Consider the following 10,532-nt stretch of genomic DNA (forward strand, 5'->3'; position numbering starts at 1 on the left):
CAAGCTTATACAAGGATCTGAATACACAATTGGTCATAAAAATCAAACTTTTGTCAAGCTTAAGCTCAAGCGAACAACACTGAACACATTTCTGCTGACTAAAACTTAGACCCATAATAAGTACCACAAATTGACTTCTTTCTTTCAAAAAATTCTTCCATTAGAACACTAACACAACCCTCTAACATATATTAAGAGAATATGTAGTGGAAGATTATTCACCAAGTTGGAAACCTTGAAGATGAGGCTTGGTTTACACTGCTCTAACCAACAGCTTTTGGTTCTCACTATTTTTGTGTGATTTGCTTCTGATTTGAGAGTGGGAGAGTTGGAGCTTTGTGTATGCATGTGAGAAGAGAGGAGAAGAAGAGAAAAGCAAGGAACTAATTGGGATTTTCGTGTGCCCTCCCAAAACAGAAGATAAAGGGTTGATATTATACTAAAACCTGCACAAGCTCTCTTTTTCCTTGCTTCAACTTTATTGCCAAGTGGATAGTCTTAAATCCCTTAATGATTGTGCTAACCTTAAGGCTCCATAGGGGTGTAGAACTAAGCTACTGCATGTTGGAAAATTGGCACATAACATAACTAACCTACTACATGTTGGGCAAGTAGCGTAAAGCAAAACAAGCTACTGCATGTTGGACAAGTGGCGCATAGCAAAACTAAGCTACTGCATGAATTCCATTGGTGGAAGTTGATGGCAAGAGAATGCTTGGTGCTTCCCTAAGTTGCTCATAAATGCAATATAGTTTCCCATGACTCCATCAATAGCTCCTCCTTAAATGTAATACAATTCCCCATGACCTTCATTAATGATTCCTCATAAGTGCTATACAACTTCCCATGATTTCCCTTAATGACTTTTTATAAATGCTTTATCACTAAGCTTTAAATGCTTGAGTGCCATTGGGTGAAGGTGGGCAACAATAATGATATCCTAGAGGAAAAATTTCGGCTAACTCCTTGCCTTCCACTTCTCAAATCTTGTACAGTTTTCCTGTGGGAATAAGCAAGATCTGACCTCGATAATTACATTGGCCAATCGTGATTATCCATTGAACAAAATCCCCTAATCTTATTGATGATATGGGCGGTATTGTATAGAAAAGAAAGACAAGACAATTTTGAAATTGAGGGTTTCAACTATGTCTTTAAAGTCCATCTTCCGCTTGATTTTTTCTAACTCCCTAGACCTAAAAGGATGCCCTAAAGCCCCTTCAAGTGTCCTATTCATCTTCCTCATAATTGCTCTCATTAGAAATGTAAGAACCAATGTTTTGAATACCATACCGGATGTCGTATCGATCAAGGCACTAGAACAAATATTTCGATACCGGTACCGTTTCGAGATAGTCGATATATGAATAAATATATATTAATTATATTCCAAAATAATAATCTATATATGAATAAATTATACATAAATACATATATATATAAATTATAAATAGCTTGATCTAAATTAGGGATAAAAAAATGAACTTGTAGTTTGAAGAAATGAAAAAAAAAGTAAAGGCTGAAATACCGGCCGGTACAGGCTGAAATATTGACCGGTATTTGAATTAGTACGAAACAGGTACAATTTATGTACTGGACCAGTGGTCGGTACGGCATATACCGGCCGGTACAGTATGAAATTAAAAATAGTGGTAAGAACACCTTGCCTATGTGCCAAGTGGCACTACCTGAAACTCCTCAATGTATTCTTCATGATTATTCTCTTTGGAAACCTAAGACTCTTTACATGAGTATGGTGCCAAGTGGCATGCAATGCCATTATTGAAACTTCTCTCTTACTCCATTTTTGCTTTCTAAAAAATGTAAGAAATATCCATACATTCATTTTTGCTTCCTAAAAAATATAAGAAATATCCATGCATGAGATGCCATGTGGCATCTCCTTTTAGTTAGCCGAACCTTCCATGCTTCCCATTGTTAGACCTTGCTTGAAAACTCAAGGGACACACATACTTGGTAAACAAGTGGCACCTTCTTGTTGTGGCCGAGTATCTTCCTCTATTAATCTTAGATTCTTATTTCCAATATCCCACATGATTACAAAACCTTAAAAAAAAAAAATTAAGATACACTTGAACCATATTATGCATGAGTGCCAAGTGGCGTTTTAGGCTATGGATGGTGTCATGCCGTGTAAAGGGCATGTGCCCCTTCACCTTCTCCTCTATCAAACCTCACTTAAATTGGCATAAATGATTGGGCTAGTCGAAAGCCTAATATGATAGGCTATCTTGTAGTATGTTGTGATACTCCATATTATAATGATAAGGGTAGAGGTGGATGAGATCTCACAGTGCTTGAGAAGGAGAAGTTCTTCCCCTTTATAAAGTTCTAATAGAGCTCCAATTGTATCATTGACAAGTCTTTTTAGAGTATATGCCATGGGGTTTGGGCATTCTATTGGGATGTTACAAATTGTATAAGAGCCCAGGTCAAGAGATTTTGTAGACTTTTAAAGGAAATAATTCTAGGATAGGAAATATCTAGGATGACTCCTGGCTAGCTCGAAGTTCAAGAGAAGTTATTTACTATTATGTTTGATGCTTATTGCCATGTTCTTGATTGATTGTATGATCGATGAAATATTTATACTATTATTTGCTCATTTGTATGAAATGTATTGTTTAGAATGGCATTGACTACTAGAAGCAATGTGCACCCTGAAAGGTTTGCAGAACCACAACCGAATGAGCCTGAGATTTTGGCTACTGCTACTAGACTTCTTCAACATTTTGTCGATGGTCAAAGCATAAGAGCCAAGACTCCCAGAGTCAGTTGCACTCTAAATTAGTTTCCAACCTTTGATGGAAAGTCGAAAGCACTCGATGCTAAAAGCTGGATTAAAAGGATGAAGAAGATCTTCAGGACTCTTTTTTGTACTAACAAGCAGAAAGTGGAGTATGCTACCTATGTACTGGCAGATGAGGCAGATGGTCTTCTACACAGGAATTAGTGCAGCTCGAACTCGACAAAGGAGTACCTATCACTTGAGATTGCTTTAAGCTAGCATTTTTAGATTGATTCTTTTCCCCAACACTCTGGGAAGCAAAAGCTAGATAGTTTCTTGATCTAGTATAGGGAACTATGACTGTAGAGCACTATGCTGCAACATTTGTGGCACTGTCACATTTCGTAAGTTACCTGATTCCAGTGAGGAAAGCAGAAAAGTTTGAGCGGGGACTACATCCGAGGATTCAAAGTTGTCTTATACCACTCAAGATCTGTAATTTTACAAACTTGGTTACTCAAGCCACTCTGGTGGAAGAAGACATGAGGATGAACATAGAACTATTCAATCAGAAGAAACACCCATAGACACTGCAAGAACCTTACATCATATGATGCTCCTAGCCTCTGCTTGGGATTGGACGTAGACTAAAGTATTAGGACATTTAACATAAGGCTACATACCCCTTGTACATGATAGTTAAGATACAATGCACTTATGGATATCTAATAGTATGCAGTATATAGCAGCAAAAAAATTCTACTTAGGTTAAATAAACAAGACAGATAACATGGTACCGAAGCACATAAATCAAAAAATAGAAAATTTTTATAATAATCATCAAAAGGTTTAATTGTTCCCAAAATAAACTCCCAAAACATGGGACCATTACAAAAAGTGTTATCAAAATAGATCATCCATCAAAAGATCTTATGGACTAGAACCAAAGATCCATCATCCATCAAACTTAAGAAGACTCCCCTGGTCTTCTAGGGGCCTGGTTCTAGTAGTCCCAACTGCACGGCGACTTCCTTTGCCTCTACAGTAAAATCACAGGCTCACTTAAGATATTTTGATACAAAATTTATGTCTTCTTTAAGCCTCAAAATATTCTTAGGATCTAGGTACAAAATCTCGACATCTGACTCATTTAGGGTTGGGAAGATTTTCTTAAGCTATTAAGCAGTGACCTTAAGCAAGTCTAGAGTGAAGTGATGGCGAGCGTCCATGGAAAACTCATCCTCTAACAATTCACTAATCCCGTCCATACTTAAGGGTCTAGCGTACCTGTCGCAGCTTTTACCATTCTGAGTAGGGGAATGGTAGTGAAAACTACCATAATGAGATTTTGAAAAATTCCAGTAAGTTAACAAATAACATATAATAAATATCATATGCATATGAGAACAAACTTGAAATGAATGCATGGACATGAAACTTTACTCATGCATGTGACATTCTAAAAGTACCACGTGCATTCGAACTTTCATAACCTTTTTCTTTTCATCAACATCTTTTCATCATTTCATTCTTGATCTTTTAAAACATACATGTGAGGTCGAGTTCTTGTTATAACATGTCTTAGAGCTCAAGGCCTTAATCTTTGACTTTAACATATAAATGAATACCTCACGGCTCCCATATGTACTGTATGCTCTCTGCTAGTTACCACATCAACCATTGGTCCACTATGATGAAGGTGGCTACGTCTTACTTATAATCATTCTTGTTACAGCAGTTCACTTTTCACCTTCATCGTAAGGTACCTACTAGCTTTATGTGCAATCTTGCTCCGACATCCTTTCCTTTTAGGAACCATTTGAGGTCTGCTGACACTCCTGAGTAGACATAGGAGTTCCATTATGGCATTTCCCTATCCTAGCCTATTGTGACAAAACCTTTTTCATTTTTTAAAAGACTCTTTTACCTTTTTAGAAAACTTTCACAAACCTAATGCATGTGATATGAATTATAAAACTTTAAACTTTCATGGGACACATGCAATGCCAAAACTTAATCATGACCATATAAGAGCATTGGCAATGGTGAGGCCATTGTCCAATGTAAGTCTAAAGTAAAAGCAAATCTGAGTAAATTCATCTGCAATGGTCTGGCTAAAATTGAAAAGCTTGACATAATTGCTACAGTAAGTCTTAGCAGCTCTCCATGTTTGGCTAGTGACTGTACAAAGAGCAAAGTGATATTTTATCATTTTCGAAGTACCTGCCGCTCTTTACTTCCCTCCGTTTTTCGTTGTCTTCGTCTCCAAAACACTCCATTTTCTCTTTCTTTTCTTTCTTTTTCCAGAAACCTTTCTATCTTCATCCCCTTCTCTCTGTCACCCATTTCTTCTTCAACCCGCAAGCCCTTTTCTTTAGCCTATCACTCTTCTCCATCGCCTTCTCCAGCGGTTGCCGTCGTCTTCATGCTCTCCAAAGTAAGTCTCTCTTCCTCGCTCTTCTCTCCATCTTCTCTGTTGAAGCCACTTTCTGGGTCTCCCTGCATTCCTCTTTCTAGATCTCATCGAGTCAAAACAACTTCGATTGTCTGGGTTGGCATCAAATATCAAGATACTCGTTTATGCATTTTGAGGCAATCTCTTGGATCATCGATGGCGGATTTTCATATTTGGTGGTCTACTTTCCTGACCGACCTATTTATTTACTTTTTGGTTTAGTTATTTGAAAGGGATTTGCAATTAATTTCAAGAAATAGATATAGCCTTTTAACTCAACCTAATTAATTTCCATGGCATCTTCGATGCGTCTGTGGTTTATATGTCCAAGGTGGATGGGAGACAAGTTGCCCGTCCATGGTTATCTCTCTATGGTACCAAATTTGTAAAATTTTTACGAAAATGGGAGACAAGTTGCCCGTCCATGTTCACAAGTCAAATTACATGTGAGATCTTGGTCCAGGTTGTTAATTGAATGCCAGGACTTTGCTATGATTCCTTCAGGAAGTTCTGTCTTTAGTTCTAGATGATCTGAAATGTTTTATGCTCTTTTTTTCCTGCAGCCTATTCTGGTTTATATGTCCAAGGTGGATGGGAGTTTCAAGTTTAGCCCAATTAGTGTTAATTTTTTAACGGAGGTTGCAAAGGTTATCTTTGCTATTGTTATGCTCATATTGTAGGTACATATGTTTATTTCTTTATCTTTCTTGTTATATCATTTCTTTTTCAGAACATATATGAATCGAGTTTTATAAGTAAAATCAAGTCACTTTATTGACTTTGCAATCTGGAGTAGGTAGACTTATTGTTGTTAGTAAATATTGTTTGGTTCTAGCATGTGATGGAGATGATAGTGTTTTATTTGTGTGTGAAGGGAGAGAGAGAAGGTTTTGGTTTGGTAGTTGGAATAACTTTCTCACTGACTAAAGTCTTGGGGAGTAGTTTCCAATATGCATCATGTTACACATCTTAAAGGGCAAGAGCTTCTATATTCTTGGTAAGGTTTTTGTTTATTTTGTTGGCTAGGAATCAAAAAGTCGGGGAAAAGCCTCTTTTCTCAATTTCCACATTTGTGGAAGTGGAAGTATCACTGGTCTCACAACATTTATGTTTTTCAAATTTTGAAATAAGATGTTGTATTTTTTTTTTTTTATATATATGTTGCATAACTCTTAGTTTTTAAAAAAGACATTTTTCATAATAATAAGACTAAAACATACTTTTCTAAGTTTTAGCTTTATCAGTGGAGACCTCGACCACCTTAGAACTGTCAAAGCCACACCAACTCAGATTGGTCCATAGATCGATCATTCCTCTCTAAAACTTAAGCATAGGATTTTGTTGGGGGGAGGGGGGGGGGGGCTTTAAAGATGTTTTCTTAGCAACTCATCACCAATTAGGTCATGATTTTGAGGAATATCATGAAGTGGCCGTCAAGATGCTGCATCCATTAAAGGAGGGCTATACTCAAAAGTTTCTGAAGAAGTTTGAGGCGTTATTTTTTAAGTGCCAAGCACGACCAGATGTTTGTTTGTTGCATGGTATATCAATAGTTAAAGGAAAGGTGACTTCCTTGAATTTGAATACTATCTTTTGTTGAGGCAACAATTGGATATTATATTTTGTAGTGGAAACTGAACTGGATATTATCTTTTGTGTCTTGTTTGTGGACTGTTTTGTGAATTGGATACTACCTTTTGTACTATTTGTGAAGTGGATATTATCTTGAAGTATCTTTTTTATGGAATGCATAGACTATTTGTGGACTGTGTTGCTGTCGTGTGTTGCTCAATTGTGTTGGCAATGTGATAATGTATTATATAATTGCAAATATGGACTGTTTTGCTTCAAGAAGTGTATTTGCCGTGTATTTGTATTTGCTTCAAGAATTGTATTTGTATATATAATTGATAAAATATATACTACTTTGCTTAGAAAGTGTATTTGTAAAATATCCAAAAAAAAAAAAAAATTAAAATATATAATATAATAACATTATTTTACCTTTAATGGCTAGTCCAATGTGGACTCATCTAGCTAAAACTTGATACTATAGCTAAAAGGAGAAATTCTAGCTAAACTTTGGACTTGGCAATGGTTAGGCCATTTCTAATGCTCTAACAAACAATCATGCATATCCACATACATCTTGCGTTACGGTTTGAAAATATTAGAACATGCGGCTATGTTTTAAATCATAAATTTTAAGGCATTTGATCAACAAATAAGAAGCAAACATTTACAACTTCACTTACATTATACAATAGCCAAACCCATAAACACTAGAATGCAAGAAAATAAGTTCCATGCTTTCAAAACTTTTAATCACAACATGCTAACCCTTTTATCTATGATCATGGCCAAACCCTTATAGTTTTAAATACATGTTTTTCCCCATTTCCATAAAGAAGAAAAACGACGGGGTAGAGAGAGGAGAAAAGGGAGTGTCGTGCGCGGGAAGGAGCGGGGGAGGGGGGGAAAGAACAGAATAAGAAAGAAGAAAAAATGAGTAGGAAAAGGAAAAGAGAAAAAAAGGAAAAAAGAAAAAGAAAAAGAAAGGGAAAGAAATGGGATCCAATCCCTTCAATTTGGGTTTCAAAACTGATCGAACGAAAAGATTCTAAAATGGTAACCCTAATTATAAACACAATAACTAAATAAAATAAAATAGTAAATCCAACAATAGAATAATTTAAAATAAAGAGTAATTTAAATAATGAGCAATATTTAATAATGAGAAAACACTTTAAATTAAATTTTACAGTTAAAAATAATAGAATAATACCACTAAAATAATATAAAATTTATAACAAGGACACCCATAATCATAATAAATAAAATAATTTATCTACTTAAAATATACATAAATATGGGGTATCACAATAAACGTGTTTAATTACAAAAGTTTTGTAAATATTTTACTTATAATACTCTCAAGCTTTTTTTGATTTGGTTGCCCCGTAGGATTTTACCTTTAAAGACTTTTTTAAAGGATTTCTCTTCATAATCAAATTATTGTGTTAATGCTTTCATTATTAATTTATATTGATTACAAATCTGAACTAATAGTTTTGTTCAGCATTAGCATAATCAGGGGTGCTTGGAAAATTTCAGAATGCATGATCTCTCGTATTGACTCGCGCGATTCAACACAGATAATACTTGTATTCAGAACGATATCATGATGTTACAGCACTACAAATTGCAATATCTATCTATAAGTGGCACAAGAGGAGTATTAAACGATAGCGTACCTACGACTTCAGAGTTATTATTAAACATATCATGCTATAGCTAGCGTTCTCTAACACTTGCCAATTAAACCTAATTATTTTCATTAGAAGTACGCGTAGGCACGGACGTCTTCGATCTGCAGTACTAGCGCTTCATTCCTCCTTCCACAACTGGAGCCATAGCCAGTACTACTTGATTGTACTGGTGCGAGTTCCCGTCCCATCCTATATATATATATATATATATGCATATTTAACATGAACAAAATTATGCGTGTATATATTATATAATGTGTAATGATTTGTGTAAGTATTTAAACAAAATCTCGTACAGTTTTTATTTTATTTTTTGTAAAAAAGTAGATCTCGATATGAAAAAGTATTTTTAGTAGACCGTCTTACTTTTTTACAAAAAAAAAAAAAAAAAAAAAAAAACTTATACGAGATTTTTTTAATTGGAGTTTGTATTTAACAATTAGAATTACTCATCTATATATATATATATATATATATATATTCTGTTTATGTTAGAAATATTTTAATTTACCGGCAGACACATCAAAGCCCCGGTTTTGCAGCTCACGATACTCTTGACACAAGGCACACGGCTCGCAGAAACAATGAACAAAACAATCCTCACTAGTGCTCCCCTCCAACATAAAGAGTTTTCGAAGTTCATCACGGTATATGCACGAGTACAAACAACCAAAACCAGTTAAACTCTGGAGGAGGAAAAATACCAAGCCATTTCCAGCGCAAGCTGACCAAAATTAACACAAATTAGAGCTACATACATCGTAGAATACACACAGACACACATATATGTATTTATATGTATATATGTGCTTTTATCCTACTTACAGGAGGATCCTTTGTCTAGAATTTCGGAGATCCGCCCGAAAGCAACGCATGGACACCAATATGTCAAGCAACCTGTGACAAAAGTACGTAGCTTTAGTTTTAAACCCCCCCACTTTCTCCATTCACTGTAAACGAGCAATTCTGTATGGATCATCGCAGTATATAACAAGGAGAGGAAACGAAAGGCATTAACATTATTGAATACAGAATATTAATTATAACCTGACTAAGGAACGAAAGAGATTAGGAATTTACAGCTATGCATATCAGAGCAGCAGTCAAAAAGACCAGTTGACCAATTGGTCAACTGGTGGGCAGGCACCGCAACGCTGGCCATTTTAGAGCTAGCAGTCTTGTCCCGGTGACTTCGAATCTTTACACAGATGTGTGTAGGTGTGTGTATCTATATATAATATATAACAAAGCAAAGAAATGGGAGAAAGCTAGAGAAGAGAGAGCTCTGGCGCTGTAAGAGAGTTGGTTTTTGAACTTTGGTATAAGAGATTGATTACTGGGAGTATATATATAGAAGGAGAAGATGGTGTGGAACGTATACATGGTCCATGTGCACTGAGTGTCCCATACGGCCGATTGACTCAATCAGCTGCTTGACCAATTACTTGGGACTTTAAATAAAAGCACGAACCATTCCTTACTCAAAATTAAGGTCTCGTTTGATTAGACATAACATGTGATAAAAATATTTATAAATAATAATTAAATAATTTGTAAATAGTAATGAATTAGGTTGAGTTATAATATTTTATGGAGACCTAGAAAAGGAGAGGAAAAAATTAAATAATATTAATATTATAAAAATAAAATATTATTATAATAATTTTTTTAAGATTTAAAAAATTAAGCTGAATTATTGTTTGTGTTTTCTTTAAAAGTTTAGAAAAATTATGATTAAATAATAATTAGATAAAAATTTAAAAACTTAAAAATTAGAAAATATTTATATTTAAAAATTATAAAATATTTTTAATATTACATAATTAAGCTTCATTTTATATAAAATTATAAAATAATTGTAAACTAGTTATCATTAGTTTATCATTTTTCATTCATAAATATGTCACTACAAAAATAAGAAGCAGATTGGGTTATTTTTATTTTCGGCGACACTAATATCACCAGAAATACCCACATTTTTATTTCAACATAATCTTTGTGGCTGTCTAGAAAAAGTAGCCGGGTCTAAAGATTTTTTCCCGCCAGTTTTTGAGGCCAG

General features: G+C 34.8%; 1 protein-coding gene across 1 annotated transcript; it reads right to left on the bottom strand.

The window, feature by feature from the left end:
- Positions 1 to 8,349: 8,349 nt before the first annotated feature.
- Positions 8,350 to 9,803, bottom strand: LOC122311434 (protein PLANT CADMIUM RESISTANCE 3-like). The gene is made up of 4 exons (XM_043125986.1): positions 9,554 to 9,803; positions 9,299 to 9,370; positions 8,985 to 9,197; positions 8,350 to 8,662 (listed from the first exon to the last, which is right to left on the bottom strand). Exons 1-4 carry the CDS (start codon positions 9,633 to 9,635, stop codon positions 8,583 to 8,585), a joined length of 447 nt encoding a protein of 148 aa, XP_042981920.1. The 5' UTR covers positions 9,636 to 9,803; the 3' UTR covers positions 8,350 to 8,582.
- Positions 9,804 to 10,532: the final 729 nt, after the last annotated feature.

Source organism: Carya illinoinensis, chromosome 5, assembly GCF_018687715.1.
Source record: "Carya illinoinensis cultivar Pawnee chromosome 5, C.illinoinensisPawnee_v1, whole genome shotgun sequence".
NCBI classification, from domain to species: domain Eukaryota; kingdom Viridiplantae; phylum Streptophyta; class Magnoliopsida; order Fagales; family Juglandaceae; genus Carya; species Carya illinoinensis.

What these genes read in the sequence shown, in the direction of transcription:
- LOC122311434 (XM_043125986.1), bottom strand. Translation starts at nt 9,635, where the DNA reads ATGGCCAGCGTTGCGGTGCCTGCCCACCAGTTGACCAATTGGTCAACT. An exon ending in CTGCTCTGATATGCATAGCT is followed by an intron (nt 9,371 to 9,553) that starts GTAAATTCCTAA and finishes CTTTTGTCACAG; the next exon opens with GTTGCTTGACATATTGGTGT. An exon ending in GGGCTTTGATGTGTCTGCCG is followed by an intron (nt 8,663 to 8,984) that starts GTAAATTAAAAT and finishes ATATATATATAG; the next exon opens with GATGGGACGGGAACTCGCAC.